The sequence below is a fragment of the Mesoplodon bidens genome, assembly GCF_964165515.1.
Source record: "Mesoplodon bidens genome assembly, chromosome: 11".
NCBI lineage: Eukaryota > Metazoa > Chordata > Mammalia > Artiodactyla > Ziphiidae > Mesoplodon > Mesoplodon bidens.
This window is the reverse complement of record NC_138167.1, coordinates 33,988,136-34,006,297: the sequence shown is the minus strand read 5'-3', so window position 1 is coordinate 34,006,297 and position 18,162 is coordinate 33,988,136. Positions and strand designations below refer to the sequence as shown.

Sequence of the window (18,162 nt, the reverse complement as noted above, 5' to 3'; positions counted from 1 at the left end):
TGAGCATCAAAATCTACAACTTGGAACGTGGGTTGAAAAGAAGCCTGGGTCTCTGCCCTAGAACCGGATACAATGGGTATGGAATTGGGCCTAGAGATCTGTACCTTGAATAAAGTGCCTTTGATCATACAAATTCAACACCTGACGAAAACAGAGGCCCAAAGGTGTCACGACCAGGCGGGTCTCCCGATTGGAGATTCGCGGTTCTGCGCTTTGGGTGCTGGTCGAAGGGCATCTGGGTTTTCGTTTTGGAGGCATCGGGGAGGGCTTGCTTTTCCATGTTCTCTGGGTTCACTAGACTGCCGTTCCCTCACGTTTCTCTCTATGCAGGAGTCGCAGTGGGTTAGCTGCTCTGCAAGTGCAGAGCTGCCGCTGCCCAATCAGCTGGTTTCCTCCGGGCACCTGGCGAAGCCTCAAGTCTGGCTGCGGGGCGGAGGCGGGAGAGAGCACCCCGCCCCCTCATCAGCTCTGCCCCTTGCCCGCCCCCGCTGAGCCTCGGCCCTCCCCACGCAATCCCGGTCCTCCGCTGGGAGCTTGGAGCGGAGCTTCGCCGCCGCCCCGCCCCTCCGCGTAAGCTAGCAGTCTGGGGAGTGGGAGCGTTTGCGAAAGCTGATGGTGTTTTTTTAGAAAATAAGTTTCAGATGTACAGCATTATAGTTCAACATCTGTATATACTAGAGCGTGATTACCACTACAGTCTAGTTGCGATCAGTCCCCATACAGTTAACCCACTTCATGCATTTCGCCCAACCCCCTGGAAGCTGAAGGTCCTACAGTCGCGGAGCTGATTGGCTGATCTTGGGCGACTACGTAGCCCTGGTTTTCCGGAATTTGGGTTGAGCTGGGGAGAGTGGAATATGGCTTCTCTGAGTCAGCTCTTGCGCGAGCTACAGGGACCTTTGCTCCCACCCAAGGACCTGGTGGAGGAGGAAGATGATTATCTGAGGGACGATGCGGAGGAGGAGGAAGACACGGTGTTTGTCGATGCCGAGGAGCTCTGCAGTGGGGGCGTAAAGGCGGGCAGCCTCCCTGGTCGGCTCCGTGGTGAGGAAGCAACTCGCCCCTGGGGATGGGTTTGGAGGATTAATGAACTGTTTCCCATTATGGCCTCGTCCCAAGTAAGGCGCCCCATCGCTGCTAATAGACTTCCTTTGGTATGGCCTAGCTGTTTCGTCCTGTTTAGGGTAAAATAAAGACAGCAACAACCACAAGAATAGCAGAGACTTGAGCAAGTACTCTGTGTTAAGCTTGGGCGCCACGTGTATCTCATTTAATGATGACAACTTTTTCAGGTAGTTTCATAGTCGAGGAAACAATGGGTGTCCAGCCAATATTCACAGAATCAGGGCTTTTAACTATTTTCCTGTCTTTCCTGGAGTCGAGTATGTGGTTACTTTTCAGCTACTTAGACACATAAGAAACACACCAAGGCACTGTTGATTCATTAACCTTGTGTTAATAACCTTGTGATCTGTGTTTACCTTGTATAGTTTCCTGTCCTAAGAATTATACCTATTATGTGTACCTGGTGACTGATGTTTAAGAATGTTTGTTCAGACCACTGCTGTACTGTAGAATTTTCTCTGGTGATGGCACTGCTCTATATTTGCTCTGTCCAATCCAACAGCTGTTAGCGACATGTGGCTATTGAGAACTTGAAATGCAGCTAGTGCACCTGAGGAGTTGAATTTTAAATTTTAATTTTAATTAATTTAAATTTAAATAGTCACAGGTGAGTGGACAGTACAGGTTTAGACAGAAAATTTTTAAGTATTTGTGGAGGGTTTAGTCATTTATCCTGAAAGTGTTAGTGATTGGCTACCATCTTCCAAGCAAGGTGTTTGTTTTGTTTGGATACCTTGGAGAGATTAGATGATGAGGTTGCTGTCTTAATGGAGCTTACCCTCTAATGAGTTAAACAGACATTCTATAAATAATCACAGAAATAACTATAATATCACTCAGTGCTTAGAAGGAATAGTAAGAAGTGCTATGAGAGGTTATGTTCATGAGATTCAGGGCTTTCGGAAGTGACGATTAAGCTGAAGTCTGTAGTAAATGAGGTCTGTAGTAAACAGTAAGGAAGAAATTATTTAAGGCAAGTGGAATAGCTTTTGCAAAGGCCCTGGGTAGGAGGGACCATGACATTTTTTAGAAACTGCTTGAAGGTCAGTATTGACTGAGATCAGAGTAGCAGAGAGAGGACTGCTTTTAGAAGAGGAACAACAGACTTTTGCCATGTACCATGCCTCCCTCCTGGAATACAAAAACAGATGAAACGTTGTCATGTTCTAGAGAGCTTACAGTGTAGTAGAGAGAGACAGATAAACAGGTAAGTGGAATACAGACACTGTAATAGACATCTATAGAGGGTACTGTCCAGGGATTAAAGAGAGTAGTGGATTTGACAAAACATTGGGAAAAGATTTTAAATTTATCCTAAATTAACTTTTTTTTTTTTTTTAAGTTTCAATTTTTGATGAAAACACTCACCAGCAATGTGAAGTGTTTGGACGTTTTCCATTAATGGGTGCTTGGTGGCGAGTGAAGGTACAGGTAAAGCCTGTAGGATCAAGGAGCTATCAAGTTCAAGGATTTCCTTCTTACTTTTTACAATCAGATATGTCAGCACCAAATCAGTTACACATCTGTTCCCTCTTTCTTAAAGACTGTAATGTCTCCAGTGAAAACAGAAATAAATTTTTAGCATGGGTAAATGCTGAATCAAGTTATAAAGACCTCAACTTTGAAAATCTTAGGGAAAAATTAAGAACTTACCAAAAGAACGTTGAAAGGAATACTCAAAAACAATCTACACAGAAAACACAAGAGTCACCACCAGATTACGAGATACTGCTTCCTCTGGAAAACACAAGTAAGTGATTTTATCATTGAGTTTTAGTGTAATTGAGATACTGGATGACTGGTGTGTTTAAAATATTACCAGTACAGTATTGATATCTTGGTATAGTATTCTTTTTTTAAATTGGTTTGATGAAGTGTGTTTGTATTGCTTTTTGAGTATGTCATTGACATTGCAGGTTCCTCATCTGTAATGTGAAGAGATTGGGTGAGATGATCTTTAAACACCTTTCAGTTCCTTTCCTGCTCTAAAAGTGTGATTCTAGGTCTCTCTCTAACTTTTGTGTCCTAGGATTACCTTGAGTCATTAAGAAGAAGTTCAGTTATCAATTATTCTATTTCAGAAGGCAGAGAAGAAAGGCAAGAAAATGAGCAATCCATTTTGGAAAGATTTCAGTTCAAAATAGTTTAAAATAACTTTTAAATATGGTTTGTTATCTGGACATTCATATATATAGAATATTTCATTTCTTAATTTTATCAAATAAATTTGGCAGTACATCATTGAATGATTTCAATGATGAAAGCATCATGATTACAGTAAGAAGAATGACTATAAGATTAATATGTAAATGATTTTTAATGCTTAGCTTTAAATTTATATATTATTGAGTCAGAAATTTTATTCTGATTCTACTGCAAGCAGAAGGAAACAAAAGGCTAAGAGGTAGCTATCTAAGCATTTGAAGAACATAAATTTTGGTGTTAAACACAATGAAAACCATCTTGATACAAAAGCAAGTGTTATAATACAATCAATTTTCTTGCTGGTCACAGTAAATTTATTACTCTCTCTTTGATTTGGATTTCTTAAACTGGTTGTGCTAAATGGGAAAGTCCATCAAATCAGTTGTTTTATGAGCTCATTTGTATGTTTTTATTTGTTCTTTTTTGATATCCTGTAGTTCCATTTATAACTGTGATGAGAGCTTTGCAGTTCCCCAAAATAATGGAATTCCTTCCAGTTCTTCTGCCACGACACTTTAAACGGCTCATAAGCTCAGATTCTACAGAGGTGTTGGAAGAGATAGAAGAGATTTTAGGTACACAGCCATGGAAACTCGGATATCGTAAAGTAAGAAAGACATTTGCTTAGCATTTTGTAATCTTATACAAGGGAGGATGTCTCAAGCTTGACAGTTTTTTGCATCTCTTTCAAGGGAAAGAAATTTGTATGACTTCAGTGTTGATTTATTTTCCTTGCAGTGTTGCAACTAAATATAAACTTCTTCTACCTGTAGCTCTTATGCAATAAATTTACAAAGGAAAACAAAATAACAAAATAAATGACATTCAAATTATCAATACTTCAGTTACATAATTTAATTTCATATGACATTTTTTGTAACTAAATTGCCATTGCACCTTGAATATAGATCTCATCGAAGACAAGTTCTTGCGAGTTTGGCAAGTCCATTCTACTGTGCTATGCAATTCCTCACTTTCCTATTTGAACTTTCGAAGACCTTCATTATTCATATGGTATATGATGATGCCATTTGATTTTTTTTCTTTGGCACAATAATATTATTTACAATTTCTTTGGCACTTCCGTTTTTCTTATTAGAGACCAGGAGTAGTAAAGTGGCACTGTGAAGCTCCAGAGATGTTGAAAACCAAATGTGGCACTTAAATCTTGGCAGTACTTGGTTATAGATGGTTTTCCAAATGAAAATACAATTTAAAAATTCTGAGATAATTGGTGGGATCCCCAAGAATGTTTACAGATCCCACTCCCCTGCCCCCCATTTGAGAAATACTAGAATAATGAATTTGTTCCCTCTATAAAATGACTCTGATTTCAATATGCTTGGAAAAATGAGATTCTGGAACATTAGATTATTATATATATTTATTCAGTAGGAAAGAGAAGCAGAGTAATGAACCTTCTGGGACTCAAGTGGGACTTAAGTCCCCTTTTCAGCATGTAAACCACCACCCAGAATAAAGACTTTTACTGAGGTTTTGTATTCATTTGCTAGGGCTGCTGTAACAAACAGCATAGACTGGGTGCCTTAAACCACAGACATGTATTTTCTCACAGTTCTGGAGGCTATAAATCCAAAGTCAAGGTGCCAGCAGGGTTGGTTTCTTCTGAGGCCTCTCTCCTTAGCTTATGGATGACTGTCTTCTTCCTGTGTCGTCACATGGTCTTCCCTCTGTGCTTGTCTGGGTCCTAAAATCTTCTTATGACATCAGTCATATTGGATTAGGGCCCACCCCAGTCATCTCATTTTAACTTAATTACCTCCTTAAAGACCCTGTCTCCAAATATGATCACATTCTGGGGTATGGGGTGTTAGGATTTCAACATACGAATTTTGGGGGGGACACATTTCAGCCCATAAAATATATGGAGGGCTCCAGGGGTGATGTCTCCATGGGGAACAAAAAATGGAGCTGGTAGACGACCTACTTAGTGGATCATGGTGAAGGAAGTTCTATACCTTTTCAGTAGAGTTTGGGCAGAATTGTTAGGCACATGGAAAACTAAACAAGCCTAGAAAATGAGGCAGTCAGTAACTTCACAATATACACAAGAGTTCAACACAAAGTTAATGTAATCACAGCATATCATGTCACAGCCGTGAATCCTGTTTACACTGATTTAACTAAAATCAGTTTTCAAAATGTATACTGTTAACTTTTCTCAAAGATGGGAGGAAGAGGGCTTCCCTGGTGGTGCAGTGGTTGACAGTCCGCCTGCCGATGCAGGGGACACGGGTTCGTGCCCTGGTCTGGGAGGATCCCACGTGCCGCGGAGCGGCTGGGCCCGTGAGCCATGGCCGCTGAGCCTGCGCGTCCGCAGCCTGTGCTCCGCAACGGGAGAGGCTGCAGCAGTGAGAGGCCCGTGTACTGCAAAAAAAAAAAAAAAAAAAAAAAGGAAGAGAAGCATGTGTGGAAGTGAGAGTACAAAGGGAGCAAACTTCCATGAAGAAAGACTTTCCATAGTAAGGAGTTAACTCTAATTACCTAAAGTTTTTTTAAGGAATTAAGGAATAGTATAAACAATATGTAGAAATGTGGAGATAAATTCTGGAAGAAATAACTGAAAATGTTGAGGGTGTTGCCTTTAGAAGGCATGGAAAGGGTAAGTCAGAGGATTCCTATTTTTTGTGATAAGTCTCAGTGTTATTTGATTTTTAAAACCGTATGTAGGGCTTCCCTGGTGGCGCAGTGGTTAAGAATCTGCCTGCCAATGCAGGGGACACAGGTTCGAGCCCTGGTCTGGGAAGATCCCACATACCGCGGAGCAAGTAAGCCCGTGAACCACAACGACTGAGCCTGTGCGTCTGGAGCCTGTGCTCCGCAACGAGAGGCCGTGAGAGTGAGAGGCCCGCGCACCGCGATGAAGAGTGGCCCCTGCTTGCCGCAACTAGAGAAAGCCCTCGCACAGAAACGAAGACCCAACACAGCCAAAGATAAATAAAATTAAAAAAAAAAAAAAACAACTGTATGTGTATTGCTTTGAAAAAACATAATTTTAATTATGAAATTATATAGATCTCTAATCACAGTACAGTTAATTAAAAAAAATTAGTGATGTATTAGGTACATAGTTTTTTTTCCCCAAATTTTGTTGAAACACATGTCTTCTGGGACTTAAAAAATTATTAATAAACACCATAGTTTTCACTGTAATTCTCATAATAGTCATCAAATAGTCAATTATAAAAATATTTATAATTTTTATAAAGCAAACTTGAATTTACTTTTCTTAAAGATAACCTACAGACAGTTGAAGCTTCTGCGATGTGAGGCAAGTTGGACATCGTTTTGTCAGTGCAGGTCTCTTCTCCAGTTGATGACTGATTTGGAGAAGAATGCATTAGTAATATATTCTGAACTGAAGCGGATGTGTAGAGAGCAAGGGCACACGTGTGTTGAAGAAGCTGACTTAACTCGTGAATTGTCAGACCGCATGTCTTTTCATGATGCTTGGCAGTCTCTGAAGTTCTTGAAGGATATCGGTGTGGTGACGTATGAGAAGGGCTGTGTCTTTCTTTATGACCTTTACCAGGCTGAAAGAGGCATTGCCTCTTCAATCTGTGACCTGATGACAAGGTCGCCATGGCGATTACATGTTGATGTTAAAAAGGTGCTTGCGTCTATCCACACCACAAGACCTGAGAATTCAGGAAGTGATGATACACTGAATAAAAGTAAACCTGATGAAACAAGATTAGAGGATCCTGTGGATATTTGGGACATGCAGGACAGCGGTGACCTTATTTGGGATAATGGTGAAAATGAAGTTACGGCAGAAATAAGTGAATTCCAACTGGATCAGGATCAGGTGGCTGCTTTGGACATGATTTGCTCCAATGCTGTGACAGTCATAAGTGGGAAAGGTGGTAGTGGGAAGACCACAATTGTTAGCCAGCTTTTTAAGCATATAGAGCTGTTGGAAGAAAGAGAAGTGAAAAAAGCTTGTGAAGATTTTGAACAAGACCAGAATGTACCAGAAGAATGGATTACCTTCACTGAGCAAAGTCAGCGGAAGCCGGGCAAGGCTATAGAAGTTTTACTTACAGCGCCTACAGGGAAAGCAGCTGGCTTACTGAGACAGAAAACTGGTTTCAACGCTTATACACTATGTCAGGTAAAGCCTTTTACATTTTTTCTCTACCTAAAACATTTGCCTTAAACACGGGCTTAATGTAATGAGTTTATTTTTCATTTCTTCCTGACAGCAATCAGTAGGCATTTATTGAATGTCTTCTAGCTTCTTGCCTTGTGGTAGCTAATCACTTAGATCAGTGCCATTCAAAACAGCCAGTCTATAAACTGTTACTATTTGCAGTGAGATAGGAGCTTGTGCCAGAAAGTAGATCAGTGTACTGCTTCCTTCATTGAGAAAGTCTTATTATGGAAAAAAAAAAAAAAAAAGGTCAGGTAAACTAAAGTGTACGCTTAATGCTGTAGTTAGTTTAGATTCTGGCACATGCCCTGTTTCTCAATGGGACTGGTTTCAAACATGAGTCCACATTTTGTAGAATGAAAGCTCCGTCAAAGTGAGGACTTGGATCATCTGGTTTAGTGCTTTATCTCCTTTGCCTACAGTGCCTGGCAAATAGTAGTTGCATAATAAAAATTTCAAATGAATTAAGATGCTTGAAAAAAATAGCTTTGGCTATAGTTAAGAGTCATGAAGTTTTAAACTTGTAAAGAGTTGGAGAGTTTCCTTTAGCCCTGATCTGCCATTTTATAGATCAAGGAACTTAGTCGTTGGAAGATATCTGAAGGAAATAATAATTGAATTGGAGTCTAATGGACAAGGAAGCTCAGGTAAGGAGAAGAACATTTTATTTAAGGGAAAGGCCTTCCCAGAGGCATTGAGGTGAATGATCAAGTGCATATAGAGGGTTTTGAGGGGACTGCGTTGATTGGAATGAAGTCGGTGTATTGTAAGATAATGGAAATTACACTTGGTTTAGACTGGGAATTTGAGCTTTAAAGTTTGTAAAGTATTTTGCCGTTTCATTAAATCCTTGACAAACGAGTGAAGTGGGTAAGTGATGTTATCTGCATTTTACAGGAGAGCCATTTAAAATTTGGGTGTGTTAAACAGTTGGCCCCAAACCTTAACTGAGTGCAGAGCTAGCACTGGGATTCACATTTCTGACCTCCCAGCTTGCTTCTCTTTCCAAGGTGCCATGATCCCCTCATTTACTACGGACCTTGTATACCTAACAAAGAAGCTTGGACTTGATTTACTGGGGAGCCATTTAGGTTCCTAAGCAAGAGAGTGAAATGAAGAAAGCAGTTCTAGGGAAGGCTACCTAGAATCATAGACCCACGAGCCACCTCAGAAATTGCTTTTGCATTACTTTTATTTGTCACATGAGTGGGCATGATCCTAGAGCAGTTCATTGTAGCTCATTGGTGGAAGAGTCTTCTGATCAGTTCATGATTTTTTCCATTACACCTTCACTTCTGTTTAGTCTGAAGGATTGAATTAGGAAAGGAGAGGCCAGAGAGGGATCATTACTAAATTTCATCTTATGTTCCAACTCTGATCAATTGGTAGTATCTTAATATCGGGTTGGGATGCTGGGAGGACATTTCTGAAGCCATGTTTAGGCTCAGGAAAGAGTGTAAGGGCACAGGAAAGGCATTGAGGTGGCACTTATGCCACTTATTTATCATCCTTGGGCTAGGGATACCAGGTTTAGCGGATAAAAATGCAAATAATTTTTTAGTGTAAGTGAGCATATATAGATATATGCATACAACATAGAAACATTTGTGGAATGGTTTACAACAAAATATTTAACATTCTCTGGTTGTAATTTTACAAAAAAATTTTTCCCTCTTCTGTATTTTTTTAAATAGTAAATATTATTACCCCTGTAATAAATAGTTTTTTTAGTTGTCTTGGTGGTGGTTTTTTCAATGTTGGGGAAGTAAGGGAGTTTAGAGTACTAGGAGAAAAAGTAGTATTTTCATAGTTAGTTTGGGCAGGCGCCCCCTAATTTCCAGAATGGAGTATTATAGTTGGGGGAAGAGTGGGGCTTAAGTGTTTGGGCCATCTCAGAAGGCCAAGAGAAGGTTTATTTGGGGGTAGAAAACAGTAGGGAGTTCTGTCTGGTCAAGAGTGATAAGAGAACAGTTGGGATTCTTGCAGTGGAATGGTGCTGTGTGAGAAGCTTGTTAAACACACCAAGTACTCCCTAGGAAGCAATGTTTTGAACTATTTCATCTGTCTTTTCTGGGATTCATCCTATAACTTTTGTGTTCTCTACTTTAGTCTGTTTCCCTGTGTTACTCTATGTACATCCTCCCTGTCCCTTCCCCATTTAAGAGTTTTGTTTTAAAAGAATATGTTGTTAAAAAAAATTTTTTTTTTTTGGTAAATTTTATAACCTGAATTTTAAAATGCCATACTTTGCTTGTAGGTCAATTATAGCTTCTACTTATGGGAGAAAAAAACAATGACCAAGGACATGCCATGGAAATTTTCTTCGGTTAGAGTTCTGGTTGTGGATGAAGGGAGTTTGGTATCTGTCGGAATCTTTAAATCAGTTTTAAATTTACTGTGTGAGCACTCCCAACTTTCTAAGCTTATTATTCTTGGTAAGTTAAAATACTGTTGGAATCCGATTGTTTGGTTCAAATTATTATGGTTAGTAGGTTCTTTATACCATTTCACTGTTTTAATATCCATATCCTACAGGCGGGAAGCCATTTCTCAGACCCCACTGAAGCCACTCTGATTTCAGCGTGACCAGTCTCTTTATCAGCTTGGGTGGCTCTTTGTTTTGGCCAGGATATCAGCAAGCTAGGTTGTGAATGAAATAGAGTTGTGAGGAGTTACTGTAATTACCTAAATGATGACTATTAAAATAGTAAAATTCTCATAGACTCAGAGTAAATCAGGATGTAGATCATTTGGAAATAATAGAAGGTCTGAATTATAGACCACTTAAAAATAATTTTATGATTTTAAGCTAATAATTCACATTAGACCTCACCAGCCTCGTAAGTCCTTTCCAATTCCAGTGAGATTCAGTTTGATGCTATTAGGTAGTACCGATGTGTAGACCCTGTTTTTTAATGGAGAAAAAAATAGAATTGCTATGAGAGAATCAATGTATTTATAAATAACTGTTTTAGGTATTTGAGGATATTGTGTAAGCAGTTGATTTTATTAATAGCTTAAGCATTCTCTCAGTTTCCACCCAGAAAATAGTTTCTCTTTTCTCTAAGGTTTGCTTGTTTGTTTAAACTAAAAAGATTTTTAATAGAGCAAAATGTTATCATTACATTACTGGAATTTATTATCAAATGCACTGGGTTTGTTTATTTTGCATTTTGTATGTTAAGTTTATTTATTTGAGGCCATAGATTTTTCCATGTTTAGTAAGACATTGAGCAAGATTGAGTAAGTGACTAAATTCTAGATATCTAAGGCCTGTTTTTTTCTTTACCTGTTGGTGAAAATATATGCCCCAACAGTTTGCCTGTGTTTATAGATATGAAAAAAGTTCAAGTCATGTTTTACCCTACTGTGTTATCACTATTTTTTCTATCTTATATTGTTTAATTGGAATGGTTTTTTTTCTGTTGTTGTTGTTTTTGTGGGGTTTTTTGTGTTTTTTTTTTGCGGTATGCGGGCCTCTCACTGTTGTGGCCTCTTCCGTGCGGAGCATAGGCTCCGGACGCGCAGGCTCAGCGGCCATGGCTCACGGGCCCAGCCGCTCCACGGCATGTGGGATCTTCCCGGACCGGGGTTATGAACCTGTGTCCCCTGCATCGGCAGGCGGACTCTCAACCACTGCGCCACCAGGGAAGCCCAATTGGAATAGTTTTTGTTGTTATTGTTGTTGTTGAATATTTTTGAAGACTTAATGTTCTTAAGTAATTTTAAACGAAGTTTTTTTCATTTTTCCTCAGAGTAAGTCTTTATAATTATAGCATATATCAGTAGGGAGAAATAAAAATAATTTCTAAATTTCGAGATCCCAGTTACATAAAACCTACTCTATGTATTTTTCCCCCTTTTAGGTGATATTAGACAGTTACCCAGTATTGAACCTGGTAACTTGCTGAAAGATCTTTTTGAGACTCTCAAGTCAAGAAATTGTGCTATTGAACTAAAGACAAACCATAGAGCAGAATCTGAACTAATTGTGGACAATGCTACAAGGTATAATATAACTAAAATTTTGCATTTTCTCTCTGTCGTATTAGAAATAAAGGTAAAAAAAAATATTAGCTTTTGAATTAGGGTGATTCAGTGCAGTATGTTTACTATGCTCTTAGCAAACCTTTTCTGTCCTTCAGGTATATGTGTACCTTTTGTCCCACAGTTAGAAAAGCAAAGTATTTTTCATTATTGATCCAAGATAAATTAGTGTTGAAATTTAAGTATAAATGTGTTTTCCTGATTTTAAAAGTATATATGTGAAATAAAGTTGCATCAGGCTTAGAGAACAGAATAAACCCAAGGGGAACAGAGACTCAGAAATGAATTCATTAGAGTTCAAGGGTGACTTGGGGAAGACATTTCCTGTAATTTTTATAAGGGGAGCCTAAAGCAAAAAAAAAGAAAAAAAAAAAGAAAAAGGTATTTTACTCCTTGATGAATCCTGGTGGCACCTGTGGCATATTACTCTCCTTAAAGTAGGAAAGAATCCTTCTCTTTCCTTAATCTTTGTATAAGCCTCTAGAGTAATCCTCTGCAATAGATGTGATGGGACCACAGAATATTAAGAGACTTTTTATTCATTGGGCCAAAATTTATCTTTGTTTTTGACTCTCTTTTACCAGGTGCTGTTTTTGTTTGTTGGTTGGTTTTAGGTTTCATTTTCCCTTTGTTGGCTGTAGTGCATGCTTTATTTCTGTATCTGCATGGAATTATTTTGGTTCTACCTTATCATTATCCATTATTTTGGGAATTATAGGGATCAGGGGGCAATCAGCTGAGTGGCAGAGGATTATAGTTGATTTGAATAAAAATTTAGCACAGGTCCTGAACTGTTGCTAAGATCACGAATTTAGCCTGAAACTTCATTGCCTTAGCTCTTCTTTGTACAGCATTTTGTGTGTGTCTGTCCTCCTGCCGTTGCACCTGCTATGTATCCATCTGGGGCTTAGGACCTGGAACTAGATTTTTGACTATACTTGAGAACAAAAAATGACTTACTAGATAACGCAGAATTACATTGAAAGGTAGATTTTGTTCAAAGAAGTGCTTTCTTTACGATGATTTGTTTTCTGTCAGAAGAGTTCTTATTTCTTTAATGATGGATAAAAAACTTATTAGCTTATGTGGAGTCTTTGCAGTAGCTATCGGGCTCAGATATTCAGCAGGACAGGGTATTGTATTAGACTACAAGATGCTGTTTTTGTTGCTTAAACATTTTCTTGGTTGGATGTCAGCAGAAACGAGAATATTCAAAGCCTGCTATCTCCCTGCCCCATCTACCCTGGAAAAGATAGTGGGGGTAGAGGCAGAATGGACAGGAATAGGGTAGATGATATAGGTTCGTACTGGGACATTAAGAAAAATACTGCCAAAAAAAAAAAGAAAGAAAGAAAAAAAGGGCCTCCCTGGTGGTGCAGTGGTTGAGAGTCCGCCTGCAGATGCAGGGAATACGGGTTCGTGTCCTGGTCCAGGAAGATCCCACATGCCACGGAGCGGCTGGGCCCGTGAGCCATGGCCTCTGAGCCTGCACGTCCGGAGCCTGTGCTCCGCAACGGGAGAGGCCACAACAGTGAGAGAAAGAAAAACACTGCAGTTGGAAGTGTAGCTATAACTCTTCTATAACTCTTACCTATAACTTCTGCTCCTACCTAAAGTCCACTGCAGTTTTGGAATGTTGGTAGATGATGGGTCATTTTAAAGTCTAGAAATCTTGGGAGAATCTAAAGCACATTAGGTTTCTTAGAACTCAATTTTATCTGAAATTTAGGAATTCCTTTTAGTAACCCTTTCGATATCTTTTGGGCTGAGCTGTGCTCCTTTCATTATTCTTGGTCATCATCACCAAGTGTTTAATGACAGAAGGATCCCAGTGATACCACGGAAAAGCTTCTAGAGATAGAAGTATGTTACATGTCCCGGGTCAGAAGCAAAACAGGAAATCCATGGTGTTTCTCAGTACCCCACATTAAATCTGGGATAGTTCCAGCAGGGACAGGCTTCTTCCCTCTTTCTCCTTTCCTCCCTTCCAGCCCTGTTGGGAAGAACTGAAAGATGACACAGTAGGGTACACTACCTTTGATAGCTAGGCTGCTGTTAGGTCTTTACAGGGTGTCAGTTTTCTTCCACATAACCAAGGAGGGACTCTAGTATGCCAAGGCCCCTGGCCTTTACTGTGCTTTCTGATATGACTTGCTAGTCTTGGGGAATACAAGAGCAAAAGAAGGATGAGGAGGGAACAGAAACAAAGAGAAGATGTGGATACTTGGTTCAGCTGGGAAGATGAGACCATATATGTGATATATACAGAAGAAAGGAGAAAAGAAAGAGTATGATGTAAATGTATGGAAAAGGCCCCAAAGAGTTTAAATTAATTTAAATAGAAAGGAATATAGAGCCCAGTGGGCCCAAATTTCCCTCCTAGCTCCCCTGTTTTTTACCTCTGTGATCTTGGACAACCTCACTGTACTTAACTAAGCCTCATGTTGCTCATCTGTGAAAGGAGGATAATACCTACTTGGTATGGTTCTTTAGCGGTCTGGAGAAAAGTAGGTCAAGTTCTCAGAATGTTGCTTAGTAAATTCCATGACAGTTTTTTCTAATGCTTTTAATGTGCTAGGGGTAGGGGACTGATGGATAAAAGTAACATTATGGTCTTTTTAAGTGTATTTTGAAACGCATTTACTATTTATAATGCATATATGGGTAGCCCTTTTACCCTATTTATGACCTATTCACAGATATTAATTATTGTAATGACATTATCTCTACTCATATGTGAAGATACATTTTTGGATGCTAATGCTCTTGGTGTATTATTTTACCTTTATTTAAGAATCTCAAGACGCCAGTTTCCAACGTTTGATGCAGAGCTGAATATCTCTGATGATCCACCATTCCCTGTCTCAATACAAGATAAATCATTTATTTTTGTTAGACTCCCAGAAGAAGATGGCAGTTCTCAGTTCTCAAAAAGTAATCATCGCTCTTGTAAGTATAAACTTTTATGTTATATAGGGTTAAATATTTCAGTTTTGTAATATAGTTATTAAATGACTAGTTATAATTTTATTTGATGGTAAAGATAAATATTGCTAGTAAAACGTTAGGCACTGAAAATAAACTAATTTATTAATCATCAAAAGCAGATTACTTTAGAATTTTGTAAAGAAGTAAGCTCTTGACACATGCATACTAAGGACTTAGTAAATATTTGTTGAGTAAATAAGTGGATGTAGGTGATTAGTTTAAAATAAAGCAAAGCCCTAAGTAATCCAGGTTCATTCAGGAGAAAGCATGTCTTTTTTTGTTGTTGTTTTTTTTTTGTTTTTTTGTTTTGTTTTACGGTACGCGGGCCTCTCACTGTTGTGGCCTCTCCCATTGCAGAGCACAGGCTCCAGACACGCAGGCTCAGCAGCCATGGCTCACGGGCCTAGCCGCTCCGCAGCATGTGGGATCTTCCCAGACCAGGGCACGAACCCGTGTCCCCTGCATCGGCAGGCAGACTCTCAACCACTGTGCCACCAGGGAAGCCCGAGAAAGCATGTCTTAATGAATGAAGCTTTTCTTTTACAGCAAATACTGTAAAAGTACAGTATTTGCTGTAAAAGTACAGTATTTGCTGTAAAAGTAAATACTACATTTGTTGTTTTGAGTATATTTGTGAAACAAAAGTAATGGCTGTCAAACTCTTGCCAAGCTGAGTTCCTAATAGTTCTGTTTCTAGTAAAGTGGACAAGCATCACTTGTAATTGTGGGTGTTAGGATGACAGCATGGCAGGGTTGAGGAAGTGCATGGGATAGGGAATCTTCTGCCTTATGTCACATCACTCTACTATTTGTAAAATGGGAGTCATAGTGACAGTGCTTGGGGGACAGTTGTGAAGGTTGAGGGTGTTCATAGGTTTTGAGGAACTGTATGAATGTTAGTTTTTTGTGAATAATAGGTATTAAATTATCTACTCCAAATGAATTTATTTAAATTGAATTTATTTATTTATTTATTTAAATAATTTGATCTTTATATTAGAAACTTAACTTAGCAAGCTTTTTAAATAGTGTAGTGGTTTACTCAAAATTGAATTAGTGAACATTTAAATGATTTTTATTGAGGATTTATTGTAGTTGCCACAGTTGTTCAAGGTATATCCTTCCTCCTTAGCAGCTTTCACTCTGCATGTGAAATTAATTGACATTTGACTTTATCTGTAAGCCTTTCCTCCTTTGTGTGTCCCCATCTCAGTTCCTTTGGGTTAGTGTTCGTTCACATGTTACAATATTCTTTTTTTAAATGAGCTCATGTAATTATAGGATTCTATAAATGTCTTTTTGGCTTTTTTAAAATTATTATTATAGAAATCATTTATATTCCTTAACAAAAGTCAAGTGATACAGAAGTGTTTGAAGTAAAACTTAATATTTCCTTTAATCATCCCCTGTCCTCTTCCCCTGAATCAGCCCCATAAAGGTCACATCTATAGGAAGAGCTTGGAGTTCCTCTTTTTAAACTATAGGAAGAGCTTGGAGTTTCTCTTTTTAAACCATATTATATCCATACACAGACATGTATTAGTTTTACATAATTTGGTTTATAAGCTGTGTATTGTTTTTTGACTTGTTTTTTATTACACATGTTGTGAGTAATTTATAGATAATGTTTATTCTCTCCACAGCTAACTTAGTTCATAGTAGGTATTAGTACAGATGAAGAAAATGAGACTAAGATGGTTAAGAAACTGGCTTTCTTTGCCACTCCATTTAGATCTACCTAAAATATATTTAGTTTTATTTCTGGCACCCATTCTTTACATTAATGAGAATGTACTTTAAAAAAAAGTTGTTTCAGAATGGTAGTGGAGCTTAGCTGGAGCTGTTTTCTATCTTAATTACAAACGTCAGCTGGAAAATGAGCCTCTTCTTTAAGAGAATTGAATATATTACTCCTTAGGCATATAGTATTTTTTCGTTAATAATTAAGTATTATTCCTTAATACTTAAGTAATAAGTATTTCTTAATAAATTACTCAGGTATTCCCATTATTGCAAGGTACAAAGGCCTAAGACAGGCTTCATAGCTGGGCTAGAATTCCAGAGATGTTAAAATATGAGGAAAAGGGCTCCCCTGGTGGCGCAGTGGTTGAGAGCCCGCCTGCCGATGGGACACGGGTTCGTGCCCCGGTCTGGGAAGATCCCACATGCCGCAGAGCGGCTGGGCCCGTGAGCCATGGCCACTGAGCCTGCGCGTCCGGAGCCTGTGCTCCGCAACGGGAGAGGCCACAACAGTGAGAGGCCCACGTACCGCAAAAAAAATAAAATAAAATAAAAAAAGAGGGAGGCTGGTCACCCTACCCCACTGGAAAATTTCTTTTACTTCCGAGAGCCTCAGTTTCACGGTCGTAACAAGGATGTAATCAGTGGTGCTAGTTAAACTATTTAATAGCTGGTAGGGTCTGGTCACTCTTGGAATGGATCCCTTCCTGTGTCAGGGTTAACCTTTTAGCTGCTGAATCATGGGGAGATCTGGGGGCTCTGGAGGAAGGAAAGACATGGCTGGGGTGGGAGGGAGGGCACTGTGGTGTTCGGGGAGTAGCTATTTTCTAGTTAAAACAGAAATATCTCCATATGTTATACTGGTATGTAAAAGCTAAATGTTGGCCCTGTATATAATAATACATGCATCATGTGAGTATTGTGAAGATTAAAGATGAAATCACATACGCAAAGCATATAGATTCTCAAATTATAACTCATGACCACTAGTACCACCAGAACTTAAGACAGAAAGAAGTCTTACATTAGTAATTACGTTACATATTTTGTCCTCTTGCTTATACTTTAAATTCAGCATTCACAAACCATCAGTAAATACACAGTGGTGATATTACAAATTAGGAGCTGTCCTGGCTAGTGATTGAGGATAGTGTGTCTGGAACCGTCACCTTCATTCTCTTTTCTCTTGCTCCTGGCTGATGAAACAAATGAGGTTGATGCTCCCATGGTGAACTTGTATCCCATTTGGTGAGATGTTTTCCTGGACCCCTTAGCAGGATTTATGAATTAGTTTCTGCATTGAAACAATGTTATAATTTAGTGCTTTGCTGTGTTAACTTTTTTCTCTTGAATTATCAGATTTATATTCTGCAGTTAGTACTTTACTCAAAGAGAAGGACCTAGAAGATGCAAAAACATCACAATTTATTGCATTTAGAAGGTAAAGCATTTACAAAATTTTGGTGTTTTTAATGAAGCTTTTAAATCTCATACCTTATGAATCTAGGTGCTGTTGGAAAGGGAGACTGGTAGTTCATCACTGTGAATTCTCTCTCTTATTTTGAGGTATTTCTTGGGTAGGTCCAGCAGAAGGCAGTTTCTAAAGAGGGCTCTTTCTTTTTATTGGCCACGCCTTGCAGCTTGTGGGATCTTAGGTCCCTGACTAGGGATCGAACCCAGGCCCTTGGCAGTGAGAATGCTGAGTCCTAACCACTGGACTGCCAGGGAATTCCCTAAAGAAGTGCTCTTTCTACCAAATATTATATTTGGTAACTCATAGGAAATCTGAGTGGAAGAAAGGGTTGAGATCAAAATTACAAAATACTTTTTCTGGAGAAAGTCCTGGAAACTTTTTTTTTTTTTTTAAGATTTATTATTTATTT

At 38.9% G+C, this 18,162-nt stretch overlaps 1 protein-coding gene across 3 annotated transcripts in view; it reads left to right on the top strand.

Annotated features, from left to right (window-relative positions):
• Positions 1-847: 847 nt before the first annotated feature.
• HELB (DNA helicase B) overlaps positions 848-18,162 on the top strand; it is a 36,669-nt gene continuing 19,354 nt past the window's right edge. For all 3 annotated transcript variants that reach the window (XM_081250280.1, XM_081250279.1, XM_081250281.1), the window contains exons 1-8: positions 848-1,044; positions 2,468-2,875; positions 3,768-3,937; positions 6,587-7,465; positions 9,762-9,939; positions 11,371-11,512; positions 14,346-14,500; positions 17,639-17,720. In XM_081250280.1, coding sequence (XP_081106406.1) covers positions 858-1,044; positions 2,468-2,875; positions 3,768-3,937; positions 6,587-7,465; positions 9,762-9,939; positions 11,371-11,512; positions 14,346-14,500; positions 17,639-17,720 — 2,201 coding nt within the window. In that variant the 5' untranslated portion in view covers positions 848-857. The remainder of the gene's footprint in view (positions 1,045-2,467; positions 2,876-3,767; positions 3,938-6,586; positions 7,466-9,761; positions 9,940-11,370; positions 11,513-14,345; positions 14,501-17,638; positions 17,721-18,162) is intronic.